Below are 20,450 nucleotides of genomic sequence, written 5' to 3' on the forward strand. Positions count from 1 at the left end.
AATATATTTTATTGATATTTCACAGAGAGGAAGGGAGAGGGACAGAGAGCCAGAAACATCGATGAGAGAGAAACATCGATCAGCTGCCTCCTGCACACCCCCCACTGGGGATGTGCCCGCAACCAAGGCACATGCCCCTGACCGGAATCGAACCCGGGACCCTTCAGTTCGCAGGCCGACGCTCTATCCACTGAGCCAAACCGGTTTTGGCTATTACTATTATTTTAATGGCAATATCTATAAATAGCTTAAGTGGAGTGAGCTTCCATACAAGAAGACAGGAAGTAAAAATAATCCTCCAAGGAGGGGAGGAAGCACTTCCGGGAGATGGGTCTGGTCCACAATTTCTGCTTGATTATCTTTGCTTCCTGTCTTCTTGTATGGAGACCTCACTCTAGTTAAGCTATGTAGAGATACTGCCATTAAAATAATACTCAAATAAGAGGCTAAACCAAATGACCCCTAAAATAGCTTCCAGTGCTAACCTTCTTTGGGGTCTGATTTTCAATAGGAGATAAAGGGGGAAATTGCACATATTTGCCGAGATCCTATTCCCCTATTGTCTCTAGCACAACTCATACCACCTCCCCACACACCAACCTTCTCCTTGAACTGCTCCTGTCCTTAAAAAGCCTTGAGGTCCACAAATGATTGTGTTGTTAATGTTGGCTCCAGGTCCTTCCTGGTGAGTGGCCAACATTGTTCTGCTCCTTGCAGGGGTCCCACCAATCTTGTTTGCCTCTGCAGAGCCTCAGCCGGCCTGGAAAATGCCTAGATCATGCTGCAGCCGCTCGGGGGCCCTCCTGCTTGCCCTGCTGCTTCAGGCCTTCGTGGAAGTGCGTGGCTGGTGTCTGGAGAGCAGCCAGTGTCAGGACCTCACCACGGAAAGTAACCTGCTGGTACGTGGGCCACAGCTGTCATCTTGGTTTGGGCATCAGATAGAACTGGGGCTGGGGCTGGGACAGCACAAGAGAAAGTGCTATGGGCAAGGGGAAATTCATTCCCAGAGATAACTGGGTAACGCAGCCCAGGTCAGGAGCAGAATCCAGGGTGAAGTCAGCATTGGACCAAGAAGGGGAGGAAGTGCTTCAGGGAGATGGGTCTGGTCCACAATTTCTGTTCAAGGATCTCTGCTTCTTGTATGGAGACCTCACTCGATGTAAGAAATTTAGAAGTACCGCCATTAAAATAATATTAATACTAATAATAGTAATAACAATAATTGCTCCTCGGTTGAGCCTATATTTTCAATCTTTTAACTCCCAAATTATTCCTTTTAAAATAACCTCCTCCTATACTTTGCCATTTCATTCCATTTTTCTTCCCTTTCTATCTACTACCAGTCAGCGAGGTGGTACCTCGAATCATCTCTAGAGGGAGAAGGAAAACCCAGGTGCCATTTTCCTCTGACTGGTGCCAAATGTCTCCTGCTGCTTCTGGGAGAGGCAGCCTTTCAGGAAGCATGTAAAGGTCCTTTGAGCCAGGTTGGAATTCCCTCCAGGTCAACACAGTGTGTGTGTGTGTGTGTGTGTGTGTGTGTGTGTGTGTGTGTACGCGCATGCGTGTTTTGGGAGGCACAAGTGAGAAATGATAGCAAGTCAAGGACTAACAGACACACTGCTGGTGTCAGTGACTGAGTGCCGTCCTGCTGCCAGCACCTGCCTGGGGAAGGTGGAATGCATTTCCTCACATTGTGTGTTTTGCCAATGGAAACAGTTAAGATAAAGAGAGAGACTTTCTCAAAAGCACAGAGCAAGCCGCATGTGGCACAGAAAACAGAAAAAAAGCCCAGGGAATTCTGAGAGTTCCGGTTCAGAGGGACCCAAGAGACTCAGGATTGGAGACACCCACTGCACAGCCTCTCCTGTTGACAGCTCGCTAGGGAAGGAGCACTGGTCATGGTCAGACCCATGGGTTCTAGTCCCAGTTCTGTCACCCGTGAGCTGTCGAACCTTGCCAAGGACTTTTCACCTCTCTGAGCCTCCTGTTTCATGTGTCCAGAGGAGTATGAGGTCATTTTTATCTTCCTATTAATATTCTGCTGTGTTATCATTCTAAATCCATGGAGCATAAAATTCCCAACTCAATAGAGTTGGGGTGGGGAGCCCTCTGTTTCCTCCTGAGTAACTGAAAGGTCAAGGCTGCAGGCTATAGGCCATTGCCCTAAATCCGTGGTCGGCAAACTGCGGCTCCTTGAGTGTGGCTCTTCCACAAAATACCACGGCCTGGGCGAGTCTATTTTGAAGAAGTGGCGTTAGAAGAAGTTTAAGTTTAAAAAATTTGGCTCTCCAAAGAAATTTCAATCGGTGTCCTGTTGATATTCGACTCTGTTGACTAATGAGTTTGCCAACCACTGCCCTAAATAAACGTGTACCACAGTCCACTTGTCTAGTTTCAAAGGGCAGAGGCATGGGCTCCATGACCCTGTAACAGAAATACTCCTGGCTTTCTCCCCCTCCCTCCAGTCAGAATGAGGTGACAGGGAAATGAACCACCCCCTTTCAAAGCTCGCTGATTGGAGAAAGCACAGGGTCAGCTCAGGAGACCTGAAGGAACCGGAGAAAGTGCCAGATGGGTGAGGGTAGGAGGTGATGGCTGGGGTAGGTAGGGCATGAGGTATGTGTGCAGATCACTGGGGTAAGCTTGCGGCATTACTGAAAATACAGGCCCTGGAAGTCAGATTACTATTTTTGACACCTGGGGAGATTATCCTTCTAATTTCAGCCCAATGCCCCATCCAGATTCATACTGAACCATATTTATTTATTCAATATTTATTGTCATCCACTACCACCCACCTGCCATTAATTCCTATATATGTGGCATATCACGGTATGCCTGCTCATGGGGTGTTTGAAATACTAAGGTGTCCGGGGACAAAAGAGACGATGCCCAGGCTGTGTCTTAGATGCCCGTGGATGCCAAGAGGACGGGATGGGCAGACGTCCTGGGCAGGGAGACCATCCCAGCAGGGAGGCGGGCACGTGGAGAGGGCCGCGGCGCGGAGGGCGCAGGCGCAGCACGGAGGGCGCAGGCGCGGGTGCGGGTGCGGGGCATCGGGCGCTCGGTGACCTCACGCGCTCCGCTCTCCCGCAGGCCTGCATTCGGGCCTGCAAGTCCGACCTCTCGGCCGAGACGCCCGTGTTTCCCGGTAACGGTAACAGCGAGGAACAGCTGCTGACCGAGAACCCCCGGAAGTACGTCATGGGCCACTTCCGCTGGGACCGCTTCGGCCGCGGGAACGACAGCAGCGGGGCAGGCGCGGGCCCCAAACGCGCGGAGGAGGCGGTGGCCGCGGGCGACGGCGGCCTCGGGCTCCGCGGCGATGGCGCCGAGACGGGGCCGCGCGAGGGCAAGCGCTCCTACTCCATGGAGCACTTCCGCTGGGGCAAGCCGGTGGGCAAGAAGCGGCGCCCGGTGAAGGTGTACCCCAACGGCGCCGAGGACGAGTCGGCCGAGGCCTTCCCCGTCGAGTTCAAGCGGGAGCGGCCCGAGCCGGCGCTCCGCCCCGAGGGCGCGACCAAGGGCGAGGCGGCCCCCGCCGACCCGGAGTACGGGCTGGGGGCGGAGGCCGAGGCCCAGCCGGCGCTGAAGAAGGACGAGGGGCCCTACAAGATGGAGCACTTCCGCTGGGGCAGCCCGCCCAAGGACAAGCGCTACGGCGGCTTCATGACCTCGGAGAAGAGCCAGACGCCCCTGGTGACGCTGTTCAAAAACGCCATCATCAAGAACGCCCACAGGAAGGGCCAGTGAGGGCGCCGCGGGGCCAGGGGCCTCTCTGCCCGGGAAGGCGACCCCTGAGCGCGGGCCGGGCCGCCTCCCAGCCTGGCTGGGCCACTCGCTCCAGCGGTGGAGCGGCACTCGGCCTGTTAAAGCTGCCTGTAGTTAGGAAATAAAGCCTTTCAAGTTGCACACCTGCCTCTGCCTGTGAATGCTGACTGAGTGAATGAAATAAGAATACATATCCATCAAATAAAGAGGAGCACAGTGGAGGAGAGGCAGAATGGGCTCCATGTAACCAAGCGGCAGCATATTCACAGACCGAGTGGCCACGGAAAGGAAATGTACTTTCCTGTCCCCTCAATCAATGAGTCTGCAAGGGGCCAGGTAGTTGAGGGGATGGCTCAGCTAGAAGATGCACCGAAAGGCAGGATTCCTACAGAAGTGGCCGTACAAGAGTAACCCCGGCACCTGTCCCAGGGCCAGGCCGACACTGAACCTCCACGGCAGTGGGAAGGGCTCTCTGGGCTGTAAGGTGGGAGGCTGTGGTCATGTCCCCTGGATCTAGCTATGGTGCCACCTTAGGCAAGTCTCTGAACGCCAAGATTTAGTTCCCTTTCCCCTCCCTCCCTCGTGTGAGGGCTATTGTGCAGGTTAATTAAAAAATGAATTTGATTATCTTTTTATCACCGAGAAGCTAAGTGTGAGTGCTGATGGTATCAGTTAAAATTTGCACACTGAGATACAAACATTCTCAAACACACGGTCTCACCCACACAGGCACACACCCATGGAGACACATCTGTATAAATACAATGCAACATACATGGATACTTATTCCAGTCCCACGGACTCAAGCCTTGGGATCACTCTTTCCCCAGTTATGTCCACATTCTCCCCCCCTGATGTTGCCCAACCCAAACCCTTCTCATCATTCTGTGATCAGGCCTACAATCCTGTAACAGCTTCCTAACCAGCTTCTCCTTGTCTCCAGTTGCTCTCCCCCCAACCCATCAGATACAAATTCTTCACAGTAATGTATACAAAATCTTGACTCATTGACTCAAGAGCTAAAAAAAAAAGTCCCACCCCAATTTTCCATCAATTCCAAACTACAGGGCATGGCATGCTGGGCCTGTGTCAATGTAGTTCACACTCCTTACTGAACCCTACTTCCCATGTTCCCACCTACTGATCTCTCTCCTCCTATCCTCTTTCAGCCTCTACTTGAAATTCCCCATCTTCTCCCACCACTTTGAATGTTACCCCGTTTTCAACATGAACCCAGGCTCAAGTCCACTTCCACTGGGAACGTTATGATCTCTTCCAGCCACACCTGCTCATTTTCAGTGTTTCTGCAGTCAGCCCTCTGCAGGGAGGGCATGCAGTCTGGCTTGGATGGCAATGTTCTTTATGTATGTCTTGTGCTCTCCTCAGGGAAACCCAACCTCCACTAGCGCAGAGGTCATGGGCTGGGTTTCTTATATGTCCCTATGATGTCTGCACAATGCTGGGGCCAAATACATTTCCAATTCACAAGAGACTCACAGATACTGACACACACACACACACACACACACACACACACACACGTATGCATACATGTCGACTGCATTAGACATACCAATGGGTGGTATAGATCAAAGTGGCTGGGAAACGTTTGTGTATGGCACTTACACATATTATGTTGATGATCTAGGAGTTCACAATGAAAGCAAACCAGAATGCCCTCATGTAAGAGGAATCAGAAAGCCAGATTCCTGAGATAAAGTCTCCCCCACTATCATGAAGAAATGGCCCACACCTTCCCATCAGTGGATGCTCCCATGCTGAGAATCCTCATGTTTACATCCTGGTAGCATCCTTTTCCCCTACGCTCTTTCCTTTTCAAGCAAGTGGAGTAATGACAGGTGGTGGTGGCTAAATGTTAGTGGTTAATGTTGGTATTTTCAGATCCTGTTTGCATCTCAAAAAACCATTTACTTTAAAGAAATCAAATAGACAACCATGTGGTGACAACATTAACATTTATTTGAAAAGGGCATCATAAAGGCTCATTGGGAAATCACAACTAATAGTCCTAAAGAAGGATCTTGCTAAGAGTCCTTCTTCCTACACTCTCCGCCACCCCTCCCCCACTCCTCTTTTCCCTTCCTTAAACCTAATTTGACTCAATGAGTTTAAAATACAGAAAACTGCCACAGGCACTAATTCTGCACTTCCATATAAATACATCAGCTATTATATACAGATATCGTCTACTAGGAACTACATTACAAACACATGCATGCAGATGGGCACACACACTTTCAGCCAGGTCAAGTTCTAAATGGACACAGACATGTTATAATGTGTGGGCTGCAGCATTTGTGGAGTTACAGCTTTGCACCCCACAGGCCAGAATCAACAGTCATAGAGGAAGAGCTCAACAGGGGAAGATGATGAGGCCCTAAGGTCTCCAGGAGGAGGAGAGTGCTGGTCAACCTGGCTGGTGCTAAAAGCCTGGAAATCTGCCTTCTGACCCCAACAGCCCCCAGGGCCCCAGCCACTGCCCCTGTGTCTTTTCCCCACTTCCCCAGCTGGCCAGGCCCATATTGACTATCCTCCCCAGTCTTCAGATGTGGTTAGCTTTCTAAGGTGAAGAGGACGAAGAAGCAACACACTGCCCCAGATGTGAGGAAGATGTCTTGTTTCAGCACAACCTCCTGCCAGGCCTACGGGTCAGAGAAGTGGGCATAGCCTGCCAGAATGAGCTGATCTCCTTGTCTACCTTCAATCTTTTTAAAAAAATTATATATATATTTCAGAGAGGAAGGGAGAGGGAGAGATAGATAGGGAGAGGAAGGGATGAGAGAGAATCATTGATCAGTTGCCTCGTGCATGCCCACTATTGGGGATCGAGCCTGCAACCTGGACATGTGCCCTTGACCAGAATCGAACCTGGGACTCTTCAGTCCACAGTCCCACGCTCTATCTACTGAGCCAAACCAGCTAGGGCTACCTTCAATCTTAATATTCAGGTAACAGCTCAGGTCTCATCCTTTCCCACAGGCGCTCAGCCAGGGCTAATGCCATTTCATGGTTATGAAGAGGAATTGGGAGAAACAGCCTCACTTCTCAATGACACTCTCTGTACCCAGGTCAGGACTGGGGACAATGCAATAGCAACTGGAAGGTGTCACGATCCAGAGGTCCCCAGGGAAGCCCAGAGGTCTGGCCTTTGAGCCATTTAAAGTTACCCTGAGGCTGTTCTAATTCTTAAGCCAGTTGAAACATGTTCTCTGGGACCCAGAACATCGAGTGCAAAGGGCAGTGCATATGTGACGTCACACTTCTTCAAGCACTTTAGTCGGTCCCCGCCCCACCTTTTCACTGCTCATCTGTTTATACTTGTGTCTGAGGTGGAGGGCTGCAGAGAGGAGTATCTGGGACTTTTCTAGTGCTTCTCCTTCCTTGCTTGGGTTCCTTCTCGGGAGAGGAGGCAATTAGGAGTCAAGAAACCACTTATTCCTTCTTTTCGGGGGAGGAAAATGAAGACGGGCACTGGGGACCCCACTGCAAGGAAGACAGGAGGAGCGTCCAGGATCACATTGGTGCTTCCTGCTGACCTGCTGCTTATGCCTGGACAGGACTCAACTACACAAACAGAACTTTCAAATGTCAAGTATATTCACACCCATTAAGTTATGTCTGCAGAGTGCTAACCAAACCGACCCCTTGCCCGTGAGGCAAGAGTCCTCAGTGGCTTTGGGGAGCAGCTGGCTCAAAATCACAGTAGACAAGGGTAGCAGAAAGGGTTGGTCACAAGACACGGTGCTGTCAGACGCTATGGGACTCGGAAGGCAGGAAGCAGTGATGGACGCTAGGCCCAGGGCCTGGGCGCCCACTCCACTGCTTGGCATCCATTCCCAGGGTTTGTGGAGGGGCACCTGGGTAGGGGTGATGGAGAACTGCTTAATTTATCATTTTATTGTCTGTCTGAGTCAACACTCACCTTAAACTTTCTGATTCTGAGGCATATTTGGCCAGAATCCAGGCTCTCCTTTCCTGGCAGCAGGCAACCTAATACCCTACCGAGTGTAAGTTGAAATTGAATCTGGGAAGACGGCACTCAAACACACGGCCAGTTCTCTAAATCACGTCTTGGCCATGCAGCTGTGACGGAAAGAAAAGGCTGCTTCGGACAGAGAAGCGGAAGGAGCAGCTGAGTGTACGAAGAATGGGAACCTTGCACCTTTTCCTGCACCCTGTCCCCAGGGAGGGCTGGGGAGGGACAGGGTGACGTCTGAGGGGACCTGCAGGTCTCTGGTCCCAGTGCTAGCTCTAGAAAGAGGCTCCAGGGCCCTGCCTCCCACATCCCGGAACCAGGGTCCCAAGGGCAGTGCTCAGGGTGCAGTTGCCCTGGGGGTGGAACCTAAAGTCAAGGAGGCACAAGAAAGAAACAGAGTTCCTCATCAAGCTGAGCAGGGGATACAGATGGGAAGACAATCTTGTGGCGCTAGATTTAGATTTCCTGCCGGGCCGATTCGGCTCAGTGGCGGAGCATCAACCCAGGAACCAAGAGGTCACAGGTCTGATTCCCGGTCAGGGCACATCCTGGGTGGCAGGCTCAACCCCCTAGTGGGGGGCGTGCAGTAGGCAGCTGACCAATGATTCTCTCTCATCATTGATGTTTCTATCTCTCCCTCCCTCTCCCTTCTTCTCTGAAATCAATAAAAATATATATTAAAAACAAAGATTTAGATTTCCTGTGAAGTTTCTCCCCAAAGTTATTTGCCTTCAAGTTTGTTTCAAGTTATCTGAAACGTGGTTTCTTAATAAGGAGATATTGAAGTGAGGAGAAAGCTCAGTTTATGCTTGTAAAGTTGGGTTGAGCATTAGCCAGAAGCCACGTGGCCAGAAGCTGGCTGGGCCCTGTAATCATGCAGGCCATCTGGAAGCTGGAAGCCCATATCACGGAGGCAGCGCGCACGGGGTGGGGGAAAGTGACAAGAACAGGGTCAGAAAGCCCCTCCCAGAGAGAGCTGCACACGTAATGGGAAATGCATTTGTTAAGTTTCTCCGGATTTGAGGAAATACACCTGGACTGATCATCAGGCTCTCACTGCGTCTGTGCAGGGTCATGCAGGGGTGTGACCCCAGGGTGTCTGCTTCTGACCCCACCCCACACTGCCTAAAATTGTACCCTAAAAGGGATTCCTTTGGGTGGAGGAATCTATTCACCCTCTCTCTTTAAAAAAAAAAAATTCTCAGGGAAGAATCATTTGGCCATTCACACCTTACTGTGAGTTACATCCGCTCAGAACAGTTGTGAGAAGTTCCACTGGAAGAGAAGAACTATTTGGGGCCCTAGGGTGCTGGCAGGGGGGAGGCCCAGGAGGAGGCCCAGGCGAGGTCCTGCCAGAGGCAGCGGGGACGACAAAGGGGAAGGGAGTGCACAGCAGACTCCTGGCTCCTCCTCTGCACACAGACCGGCTGGCGGGAATCCCGGGGAAATGCAGAACCCAAAGGGGTCCCCATCGCTCTCCCCAAGCCTCAAGCTTGGCCAGTTGGAACTGAGGTCCGGACTTTGTCCAAAGAGTGAAAAAAGTCATTCCAGTATCAGGTGCTGGATCCTTCTTTCCTCAAGGAAACATCCACAACGTTTGTTGACTTCTGACATCTTTGAGTCCCAAAGTGCTCCTCCCCCACCACCATCCCTTCCCAGTGCCACCCTCTCCACCCCCTGCCCCTAGCCCCCGAGCCGCCCAGCCCAGCCAGGCCAGGAGGTGCCAGGAGGTGCTGTGGGCAGGCCGGGCCCTGCAATTGCTCCTCTCTCGAGTCATCTAGAACCAGATTATCTGGTCCTGCCCTCCCTCAACTCAGAAGCTGTAGAAACACACTGGGATCCACAGGAAGAAAGGCGTTAAAGAGAGAGCTCAACTCGGAGAAACATCCAGAAGGGAGAGAACCGTGGGAGGGCCAAGCAAGCTCCTGCTGAACCAAGGAGGTGCAAGAGGGACCAGTCCACTTCTGCCAGCTGTGCCTGGGGGAGGAGGGGGCAGGCCCAGCCTGGGGAGAGCCGCCCCTCCACCAGCAGCCACCTGCCCTTCGTGTCATCCTTTGCTGCCCCCTTGCCATGTATCTCAACCCAGCTCCTGTTATAGGGCTCAACATCCATTAATAATAGAAAGAATCACTAAGAGAAGCTAGCAGGGCGAGTGGGAGAGTGGAAGAGATGCAGGAGACCTGAGGGCCTCGGGACGGAGCGGGGGTGCTCTGAGGAGAATGGTCCCCAGCTTCCAGCTCTCCCCAACTTCCAGCTCTCCCCGGGGCTTTCTCTAGATTGCTGTCTACAGGGTCCTTTGACCAACGGTGGCTCCATCCAGTCTCTTCCTGGGGGGATGGCAGCTGTGCCCTCTCCCATCCCCACCATTAAAACCTTATACTTGCTGCACCACCACACCACACAGGAGCTGCAGGAGCTGCAGGACCTCAGACACCGCCCCCCCATTCTTGGCCCCTTGCTGACACAAAGGAGACTAAAGGGTACAGTTGAGAGGCTTATTGGTCCTAGAGGGGCAGGTAGCCAACCCTTCAGGGGAGACACAGGGGAAGCGGGAGGGTCTAGGGCTCTACCTTGCTTAGCTGGGAAGGTGACCTTTTCTGAGATCCCTGTTAGACTTGCACATAGTAGGGGTGGGGTGTGAGGGGGAGTCCCTCCCTCAAGCCCACCCCTCAAGCAGCTCCACCTCTTGGAATTCAGTATACACACAGGTCTGGAAACTTCATCTCGTAGACGGGGATGGAGTGGTTCTGAGGCTGGCCGTAGGCTGCGGTGATGGTTCCTGACGGGCTGGGCGGGGGCCTGGGCAGGAGCACATGGAAAAGAAAGGGATGAGGAGTGGGTCCCACCCTATGCAACCAAATAGAGCAGCTGATTTGTTTCTCTTTGAACAGGGACCAGAGCCTTTGTCACTCGGTGGGTTCCCAGGTTTCAAGTTGTTCTAGAAACTACGGCTCCATGTAGGCTCTACAAGTGACAATGTTGCTTTAGAAAGTAAAGTCTCAGCCTGGGAAACAAGGACCCCTGACTCTTTTCCAGGGTTCACTGCACCATCTCTTTTCCTCTCTAGTCTCAACTTCCTTTTTGGGGAGAGTTGGTGACAGAGGCTGGGGAGAGGAGGACTGAAGACAGTGAGAGGAAGACTCGGGAGGAGGGCGCCCAACGCTGGGCCACACAGGTAGGGGTCCCCGGGCCAGGGCTGCCACTTACCGGATGGTGATTTCAAAGATCTGATTGAGTTTGCTCTGCAGCAGTGACGCCTAGACACAAACAGAGGGAGAGTCAGCTGGGGTTCCCGCACCGCTGCGGGGGGTCACGAGCCCACCTGTCCAGAGTGCGCACTGGAGGTCTGGGCAGTGCAGCCTCAGGAAGGGATGGTGGGAGCTCGTTCCCAGCACTTGTCTGTGGTCCCTGGCTGTGGGTTCAGGTCAGGCAGAGCCGCCCGGCCACGGCCTGCTGGGGCAGCACAGAGACCAGGAGCACCAGGAAGACTTCAGCAGGCGGTTCTTGAAGGACCCTTAGCTCCTCCAAGTGGGACGGTAGCGCCTGCTGGGCATGGAGTCAGGAGGCTCAGAGCTGGTTCCAGCTCTTAACTCCAAAGAAGCAGTTGTGCATAATTTGGGGTTTAGGGAAGATGCGTCCTCTGGTCCCTTCTGGCTCCGATTGCTTGAGGGAGCTGTGCCCGGGTTCTGTACCTGGACCTCAACTCCGAGCTCATGAAATGAGCAGCATCTACTTCTTGAGATGGGACAAGAGGTCAGGATAATATAGGCCCCCCCCCAATCGACATTATACTTACATGTACTTATATATTATTATATATAGTTATCATAATTGGAAATATATATGTATATGAGAAATACATATTATATAATAAAAAGATGTGTTTTTATTGAGAGGAAAAAGTACAATAAAATATGAGTTATTTGTAACTTTTGAATGTTTACAAGTATATTTCATTGTTACTAAGAGGAACACTGTGACTAGTAAATCCTGGCGTATAAAATCAATCTCAAGAAATGTTTGTAGCAGATGACTGGATCAGAAAACTATGGTACATCTACACAATGGAATACTATGCTGCCATAAAAAAGTAGGAATTACTACCATTTGTAGGCACCTGGATGGAATTAGAGAACATTATGCTAAGTGAAATAAGCCAGTCAATGAAAAAAAAAATACCACATGATCTCAGTCATTTGGGGATAATGAAAAACATTATAAACTGATGAACCAAAAGATAGTTACAGAGGCAGTAAAGCATCAAACAGACTGTCTAATTACAGCGGTAAGGTTAGGGAGAGGTGGGGGAAATAAGAGATCAACTGAAGGACTTGTATGCATGCATATAAGAGTAACCAACAGATGCAAAACATTGCGGGGGGGAGGGCATGTATGGGAGTGGGGTGGGGGGGGCAATGGTAAGATATGTACACATATAATACCTTAATAAAAATTTGAAAAAAAAAAAAAAAAGAAACGTTTGTGCCCTTCCCTTAAGTATAGACACGAGCCCTTCTTTCCCCTTGTCTGGGGCCCCCTCTCTCAGATCTTTCCCAGGCCAGCTGTTCATCCCCCTGCCTGCAGGGTCCTGTTGCAAACACTGGCCATCTTTCCTTCCCCATGGGCTCCTTCCCCATCACTCCGTCATGTGACGGTCATACTGGCACCAACCTCGCAGAGTAGTCACGAGAATGAAATAAACTAACAGGTGTAAGATGTTCCGGCGCATCTCACAGATAAAGTGCTATGTACACACTTGCCACTATGATAATCATTATTATAGTCTGTCTGTCTGATGCCGGAGCTCCTGAGGTCAGGACTTCTTTCTTACATGAAAAGTGCGAGGTCTGAAGGCCTGTATGGCCAATAGCCAAGTCTTTTGGTTCGTGGGGAAACAATGTAGGGCCAGGGTGTTGCTGGCATCTAAACCCTAATTTCTGGGTGACTAAAGTGCCAAGATCTAGCAACTCTGTCCTGCCCTGGACCCTTTGGTCCCGGAGGGCTCACCCCTGTGTGCCTCACTCACCCGGGCCCCGCAGTGTGCTGCGATCTCCTCGAAGGGCGCCTTCTGGAACTTCTCCACCACCTGGCGCCGCCGTTCACGCTCCTGCTCCTCCACCGCCACACTGTCCACTGCAGCACAGAGTGGGGTCAGCCCGCAGGGCCTGCCCCACTGACATGGAGCTGGGTGAACCCCCCCCCCCCCCCCCAGCTCTGTCTGTGATCGCAGCTCTGGCTCCCGCTCAGCTGATGGGCTGGGTGCGGGGCCCTGGAGGGTGTGGTGCCATCTTGTGGCCCCAGCAGGTCTAGACCTTCCCTGAGGGCTCAGCGACCTTCCTTGTGTAAGGGTTTGAGAACCAGTTGAGCAGACCCTGAAGCTGAGCTTTTAAAGCCCCACATAACTGCACTGCCACTATGACTCTTAACGGGAAGTTCCCGGAATAGGAAGTGCTCCAGGGGGGATTTGAAAAGGGACATCAACAATGGAAAGGCCAGACAGACCACAAAAGCCAGCCCAGAACCCTTATGGCAGAGCGGTATGAAGCTATTTAGGTGTCTACATATTCCTCTTGGTATCCAAAATGAGTTAGAGAAAAAAGGGGAGGGGTCTCAAATATGTCCATCATTGGCTGTTTAAGAAGGCAGAGAGTGTGTACGTTCAGGAGTACCATCAATGACAACAAAAATAAAAAAGGTCTGGCATTTGAAGACATAATTTGTCATCAGCATTCAGAAAAATTCTCTCATTTGGAGTACTTCAGACAGAAGGCGTAATACTACATTTTAAAATCTATTGCCGCCTGCTGGTGTCGCTCAGTAGTTGAGCGTGGACCCATGAACCAGGAAGTCACAGTTCAATTCCCCACCCCCCCTCAGGGCACATGCCCGGGTTGCAGGCTCCATCCCCAGTAGGGGGCATGCAAGAGGCAGCCAATCAATTATACTCTCTCATCATTGATGTTTCTATCTCTCCCTTCCTCTCTGAAATCAATAAAAATATTTTAGAAATCTGTTGCCATTATTAAATAAATATTAATATGATTTGTTCTTAATATATTTCATTGGTCAACTTGTTCTTCTGTATCACATTCTAACAAAAACAGTCAAAGTCTTTATACACAACTGCTTTTTACCTGACTGTCTGTCCTCAGTGGATTACCTTGAAGGCAGCAGTCAGAGGAAAAAGGGTTGTCTGACCTAAGATACACAGGGCAACACTGCTGATCCCTCACGAGAGCAGGACTTCCCACTGCGGCTTTGGGAGGTGGGATGAGTTCAGAGGAAGCCACAAAGTCTGCCCTCAAGTCTGTGCTGAATCATCCTCGGGAGGACAGCCGATGGGGCTGCACACACCCACTCGCTTGCAACCAAGACCCAGCTCTGCCCTCCCCTCCAACCCACTCCCTGGGGGCCTCCCACTTACCAATGGCCTTCTTTAGCGTCTCATAGGTGATCTCCTCTGCTGGTACTCGCTGCGGAGAGGGGACAAGTGTTACAAAGGTGGAGCAGGGGAGGGATCAGAGGAGGCAGCCTGGGCTTCCTTAGTTACCTGGCAGCCCCTTCACTTCTCAAAGAATGTCCCAATGGGCAGAAACTCCCTCAGCACACCCACCTTCTTACCAGGGTCTCCGGAAGCTCTCCAAGAGTAGTGACATGGGGGTGGGGAGGCTAATTCCTCATTAGAGTCTCCACTAAAAGAACCCACTATTCCCTCCCCCAGCTTGTCCCATTAAGCCCAGTGGGAAGAAAACACTGTAATAATAATAAAAAATCTTCAGACACCTTCAGACACCTAACAGAATATATTGGAAGCAAGAGGAGATTATATTTGCAGATGGCCGTATAATCTCAAATGTCAATTTCAAGAACTGAATAACATTTTTGAGGACTTATGGGATGTGGGTGGGGAGTAGCATCCAACTCATGCTGCGATTCTAACATTTTTGAGGTTCCCAGTCTTGTAGAGCTGGAAGGGCCTGGTTCAACCTCATTTCACTTCTCCAATTAGCCTCCTTCCTTCCATGGGAAGGTTCTAATAAGCTCTGAGAAGCCCAGGACTAGAGGTCTCCCTCAGTAACTGAAGGTTGAGGGCATGGTGACCGAGAGGCTTAATCTCGACCCCAATGACTTCTCCTTGCTCCTTGGGGAAAGACTAAGTGTCCATACTGTCCTCCGTGGCCACACCAGCCCTAATGGGTAGAAACTGTCGCTGCCTCAACTCCGCAAGTCTTCTTGTCCAAGTCCTCACTTCTTTCTCCCTCCTCCAAGTCCCCTCCCCATTTCTTTCCCATTTGAGAAGTAAATTTGGTATTTCCACTATGATTCCTTATTCTCCCTTTCTCATGGGGACATCTGCTTTATTTTCTGAGGCAGAAGAAACAATGGCAGGGGAGATAGCACATATTCAGTTGTACAGAGACTAGATATTCACGGCCCTCAAGAAAAGATGGGAGAGAGATCTTTCAGCTGCAGCCTTCTCTTTAAAAGAGCACCTTTATGGATGCGTCTCACCCTCATCTCTCCTATTAAGCCTTCCGATTTCCAATATGGAGCATGTTTGTCTCCACCGTGAATGGCGAATGACAACCAACAAGTCCTTCAAGAGCGATTTTTATGCCATCCTTATGGGAGCACAGGAGGAAGGTGGATACAGAGCATTTCTTGCAGATGGAAATGTCTGTGGTCCATGGGATGACAGTAGGAAAACTGGACTTTCCTGAGAAATTTACTTTCTGTGCAACCTTAACTGTGTTGTGCAGTTAGGGGGGCTTGGAACATGGAGTGTTTGACAGCATGGAAGGCAGGAGCAGGTGCCCTCCCCCGGGGATGCTGGGCTTCACCAGGACAGTATATGGGGGAGACACTCACCTCCTCCCGCTCAGGGCTGTTCCTAGATTCCACCTCCACCTGCAGGGAAATGGTTTCTCCAATGCTCTTCCTCTTGGACAAGCGATCCTCATCTGGGAAAGGAGAAGCCAGAAGCTAAGTTCCTAGCCATCGGGGAGCGAGCCAGGATCATGCCCCTGGCACCATCTCCCACGCCTTCTGCTTAGCCTGGTCCACGTCCTCTGAGAGCTCAGGGCATGTGGAGTCTACAGCTGGATTTTACAGCTGAGCCTTCTCTGCCCATTTTAGGATGGGGAGTTCTGCTCTTCAGGACTAAGATTTTGAAATCCTTGATGAGCACAAGGAAGCTTTTTATGACCAGAAAGCATATCTCAACTTGTGCAAGCGTCATCTGCTCATAGCACTAATGGCTGTCATTTGTGTAGCATTTACTACGCGCATTTGCCTTCATTATTTTATGTACTTTTCACACCAACCCTCTAAGGCAAGTACTGTTAATATACCTATTTTACAGTCAAGGAAATGGGAGTCGGTGACAGAGAACTGGGTCTCTGTAGCCCATGTGTGGCACAGTGGGGCCTCTCCCATCCACAAGCCAGGCTGTCTTATGGGCCAGTTACTTCTAAGGAGCCTGCACTGAGGAGGAGAAGTGGGGAAATCCAGAGGATCTCACCATAGATCTCCACTGTGCCTTTCAGCTCTTGTGTGACATCCACGATGCCATGGAAGGCGACTGAAGTCCCTTACACTCAGACCCTTACCTGGCCATGACAAGCCAGAGGCAGGCCTTGGGAGTCCTTGAGCAGAGCTCATACCTGTCAGCTGAGGGATGTAGGGCAGGGAGAGCCTGTCTGAATTGTAGCCACTGCCCCCCAGGACTTCACTGATCTTGCTCTGGCGGAAGAGGAACTCAATCACCACTCCATCAAGATCCTGAGACAGCCTGGACGACAAGGGAGGGAAGAGGCAAGTGAGAGCTGTGGGTAACGAGGATGATTTCCTAATAACTTATTATAAAGGCAACATTCATCATACCAAATGACAGAGATGCAAATGGGGGAAAAATCACCCATTGTCCCACTTCCAGAGATAACCTTCAGTGAGCAGAATCCTTCAGTCACATACATTTACACACACACACACACACACAACAACAACAACAACAACAACAACAACACACCCCGCCCCCTTCCTGTTCTATGATCTATTTCATATACCTCTTCTATAGTGAATATGTCACATTAACTACTCTTTGAAACCATTGTAAATGGGCTAGCAGTCGTCTGCTGTGTGGATGGCCATAACTGATAAAGCCATCCCCTGGTGTTGGACATTTTCCCCCCAGAATATCATTTCCTTGCGTTCCTCTGATGCTGAAGTGACATCAGTTTGACAATGCCACTTGGATTGATGGCAGTGTCTTGTCTGGAACAATTGCTCCAGGATTCCTCGCCCATGGGCGTGGTCACAGCTCCCAGAGGTAGCATCACATAACCTATATGGTACAACACGTCAAGATGGCTCAAGGTGTGTATTACAGTCACGTGCCTGTCAAACTTGACCCAGGGCCTATGGACCACGGGCAGGTTCTACTTTCAGCCCTAGAGCCCATGGAGGCCTAAGCCCCTGCCTCTGACAGCCCACCTTCTTACTCAGCTGCCTTTGATTTCCTGGACCATGTACACTCCTCACCTGGGCTTCTCCACAAACACATCCTCAGGGAGCATGTACGGAGCCTCTTTCTTCCTGGTCTCTATCACCTGGAGTTTGGGAGGAATCACAAGGTAAGAGCTGGGTGCAGCAGGGAGAGGGAGCTCGGAACAAGCAAATGGAAGAGCTCCCGCCCACTCAGTGTTTCCTCCCTCCTGCAAATCGGTGGCAGAGCGCCCTACAGCTGCCTTCTGAGGGAGAAACGCAGACCACAGTGACCCTCAGAGCAGCCGGGCGGTCTGCTCAAGCTCTCCCCTGCCACATATGCACTAAGTGTCCTCCGAATGCCGGGGACTTAGCTCCCAAGAGACTGTTCTTTCTTGCTTCTGTGACCTGCTCCTGGTTTCTCTTTAAACCTGGAAAACGGAGCATAGGTCATCCGTTCCCAAGCCCTGGTGCATTGCAAACACATCCTGACGGACAGTGACATGTTGAGTTCCCCTCGGTATCCTTTGCAGATTTTTGACAAGGAAGGTGAAAGTGATTAAGATGATGAGAAGTGGGAGGATAGTTGGCAGGCAAGTGTATGGGGGAGGCGAGTAAGCAATGATGCTACTATTTTTAATGAAGAGGATGACTAAGCACAGGGCTCGTGCAATTAAGGAAAAGTTCTGGGGAAACCCCAAGTTGAGGGCTTCCTGAGTTCTCAGTCACAAGGACACCTCAGGGTCATGAGGACACCAACCTCATGGATGTGCTGGCAGAAGGCAGGCACTGTCGTGAGCTGGCTGATGAGGTTCAGGTAGGCCGCGCCCAGCGCGTAGAGGGCACAGCGGTTGTATACAGGCAAGTTCTCTTCATTGACCTGGGCCAAGTCCTGTGGCAACACCGAGGGGCGTTTGCAGCTTTTAATTGACAAACTATACTGGTGCCCCACCTTCTGCCTAACCTCCCCACAACCTTAGGGAGATGGCCCCCTGCTCTAGACTAAGCTTCTTTCAGCATTTGTCTCATCATTTCCTGGAAGTCAGAAGCCATCCGTATTAAAGCTGAAGTGAATGGTCCCTAGAACAATCCATGAGAGGCGATGACCTCAACCCCCACTTCACAGTTCCAGCTTTCGTGACTTTGACTATCCAAACCCTCATCATTAAGCCCACCTCTAGAATGCTGTTTCCTTCAGTACAGACCTTGCATGATGCTTGGAAAACAGGATTGGCTTGCTACATTGGGTTCACATGTTAAACTGAGAAAGTTGTGCGAGTTATTAGGGCAAGCATGTCAAACTCAAAGGCTAACATGGGCCGAATAAACGAGGCATGCGGCCCGTGGGCCGCGAGTTTGACATGCTTGTACTAGGGCATTGGGATACAAAGGAATCTCAAATTCCAGAATGAAGACAATCATAGCATCTAGGTTGGCCTTGCAGGATTTAGCACTAAAAGCAGGTGGCCTAAGACTGGCCACCACTGAGTTTCTAGGCTTGCCACAATTCAGGATGCAATGCCCGCCTAGCTTCAGGCCCCTGGAGACCCTTATCTTTGAGATCTGAAGGGCATATCCCAGTGCCTAGAGTGTACTTCCACCCAGGCAGACTTTGAAAGTCTAAAGCCCTATGTAGTGTCACACTGCCTGCCTAAGAGTCACAGGGAGGCCTGTTGAATCTACGGGCCCCCAGGCTCAGGACAGAACTGGAAACACGTATTTTTAATAAATGCTTGAGGCGATTCAGAAGCAAATTTGGGAACCAGATGATTTGCTTTGGTATCACTCAGGGATTATAAGCACCCCCTTGGCAACCCTTGGAGTCCCATTCAGACTCTTCAAGAGGCTTGAAAATACTGAGGCTAACGACCCTGTTCCCTGGGTCTCCTTTAGCCTGAGAAAGGGCCGAAGCCATGGAGTACAAATTCTTCATGGTTCACCTATAGGGCTATGGCTGGTGGTCTTCATGGAGGAATGGCCGACCAAGGACACAGTATTCCCAGCTCTAAAACAATTGTTAAGCAGTTGCTACCCAGCACTCTAATTAGTGCTTGGTCACAACAGGTCCTTCCCCCCGATCCCGACCCCCATGTCCCACCTGAATAGCCAGCACCAGGCGGATGAGGTCTACCACCACCTCCTCGTTGGCCAGCTCGATGCTGATGAGCGCCAGCAAGCTGTAGAGTGCCTCGTAGTGCTTCTGTACGTTCGTTTCCTCCTTACAGCTCAGGTAGATGTGTCTGTAGAGCTGCTGGGAGTGCTGGAGATGGGGATAGGGGTGTGGGCAAGGCCACCATGGCAGGCCGGGGACAGCAGGAGCAAGAATAGAAAATCTAATCTGAAGAAAGTGGGAAAGCTGTGTATACCCCACTTCCACCCCCAGAGAGAGGACGCCCAGTGCACATGAACATGTGCAGGAGTGCATATTTAGGGAAGGCTGGGTCCAGTCAAACCAGCAGCAACAGCTGCTGCCCAAATTGTTTCAGGAGAATTACAGTCACTGGCCTGGTCCTCATTCTGGCCTTGGTGATGAGTATGACCCTAGGGGCTTGACCCCCAAGGGGTTGGCTGCTCATCCTGCCTACACAAAGAGGGAGGAGGCCGGCTCCGGGAGCAGGGGTCAGCAGTGACTGGGGGACGGGAAGGTCAGGGTCCCAGGGCCTGTCCTGCTGGGGATTCACTGTATCTGGAGGTAACATTTGCTAACCTTCTTCATGAAGACGGTGTCCTGTCGGGAGCACTTATCCACTTTCAGCTTCAGGACAGAGATGTCACTGAGGGTACTGGAAGGGGACATGAGGGGCCACCTTAGCCCATGAGGCCAGTCAGAGCTCATGTGGTGTCACTGGGCTTCATCCCGATGTCATGGGTTGTACCAAGGCCTCCAGTGCTCCTCCAGCCCTGGTTCCTAACCCACTCTCTACTTTCTCCCAAGTTCTCTAGTTCCTGTCCCTTTTCTTTTTTTCTTTTTAGATTTTTATTGATTTCAGAGAGGAAGGAAGAGGGAGAGAGAGATAGAAACATCCATGATGAGTGAGAATCATGGATCGGCTGCCTCCTGCAAGTCCCCCACTGGGGATTGAGGCCACAACCCGGGCATGTGCCCTTGACCGGAATTGAACCTGGGACCTTTCAGTTCGCAGGCTGACGCTCTATCAACCGAGCCAAACCGGCTAGGGCCCCTTTTCTTAAATATTGA

General features: G+C 51.1%; 2 protein-coding genes across 4 annotated transcripts in view; one reads left to right on the top strand and one right to left on the bottom strand.

The window, feature by feature from the left end:
* Window positions 1-767: 767 nt before the first annotated feature.
* POMC (proopiomelanocortin) lies at window positions 768-3,912 on the top strand (the record flags this gene model as incomplete). Its single annotated transcript, XM_080684118.1, has 2 exons — window positions 768-899; window positions 3,097-3,912. 2 exons carry the CDS (start codon window positions 768-770, stop codon window positions 3,751-3,753), a joined length of 789 nt encoding a protein of 262 aa, XP_080540244.1. The 3' UTR covers window positions 3,754-3,912.
* A 1,819-nt stretch (window positions 3,913-5,731) lies between these two features.
* EFR3B (EFR3 homolog B) overlaps window positions 5,732-20,450 on the bottom strand; it is a 71,767-nt gene continuing 57,048 nt past the window's right edge. For all 3 annotated transcript variants that reach the window (XM_080686940.1, XM_080686939.1, XM_080686938.1), the window contains exons 14-23: window positions 19,959-20,034; window positions 19,350-19,511; window positions 18,012-18,143; window positions 17,309-17,376; window positions 16,432-16,559; window positions 15,638-15,729; window positions 14,193-14,241; window positions 12,795-12,901; window positions 10,976-11,025; window positions 5,732-10,567 (exon numbers count right to left, since the gene is read on the bottom strand). In XM_080686940.1, the coding sequence (XP_080543066.1) occupies window positions 10,462-10,567; window positions 10,976-11,025; window positions 12,795-12,901; window positions 14,193-14,241; window positions 15,638-15,729; window positions 16,432-16,559; window positions 17,309-17,376; window positions 18,012-18,143; window positions 19,350-19,511; window positions 19,959-20,034 (970 nt within the window). In that variant the 3' untranslated portion in view covers window positions 5,732-10,461. The remainder of the gene's footprint in view (window positions 10,568-10,975; window positions 11,026-12,794; window positions 12,902-14,192; window positions 14,242-15,637; window positions 15,730-16,431; window positions 16,560-17,308; window positions 17,377-18,011; window positions 18,144-19,349; window positions 19,512-19,958; window positions 20,035-20,450) is intronic.

This window comes from Plecotus auritus (assembly GCF_963455305.1).
Source record: "Plecotus auritus genome assembly, chromosome: 8".
In the NCBI taxonomy this organism is placed as follows: domain Eukaryota; kingdom Metazoa; phylum Chordata; class Mammalia; order Chiroptera; family Vespertilionidae; genus Plecotus; species Plecotus auritus.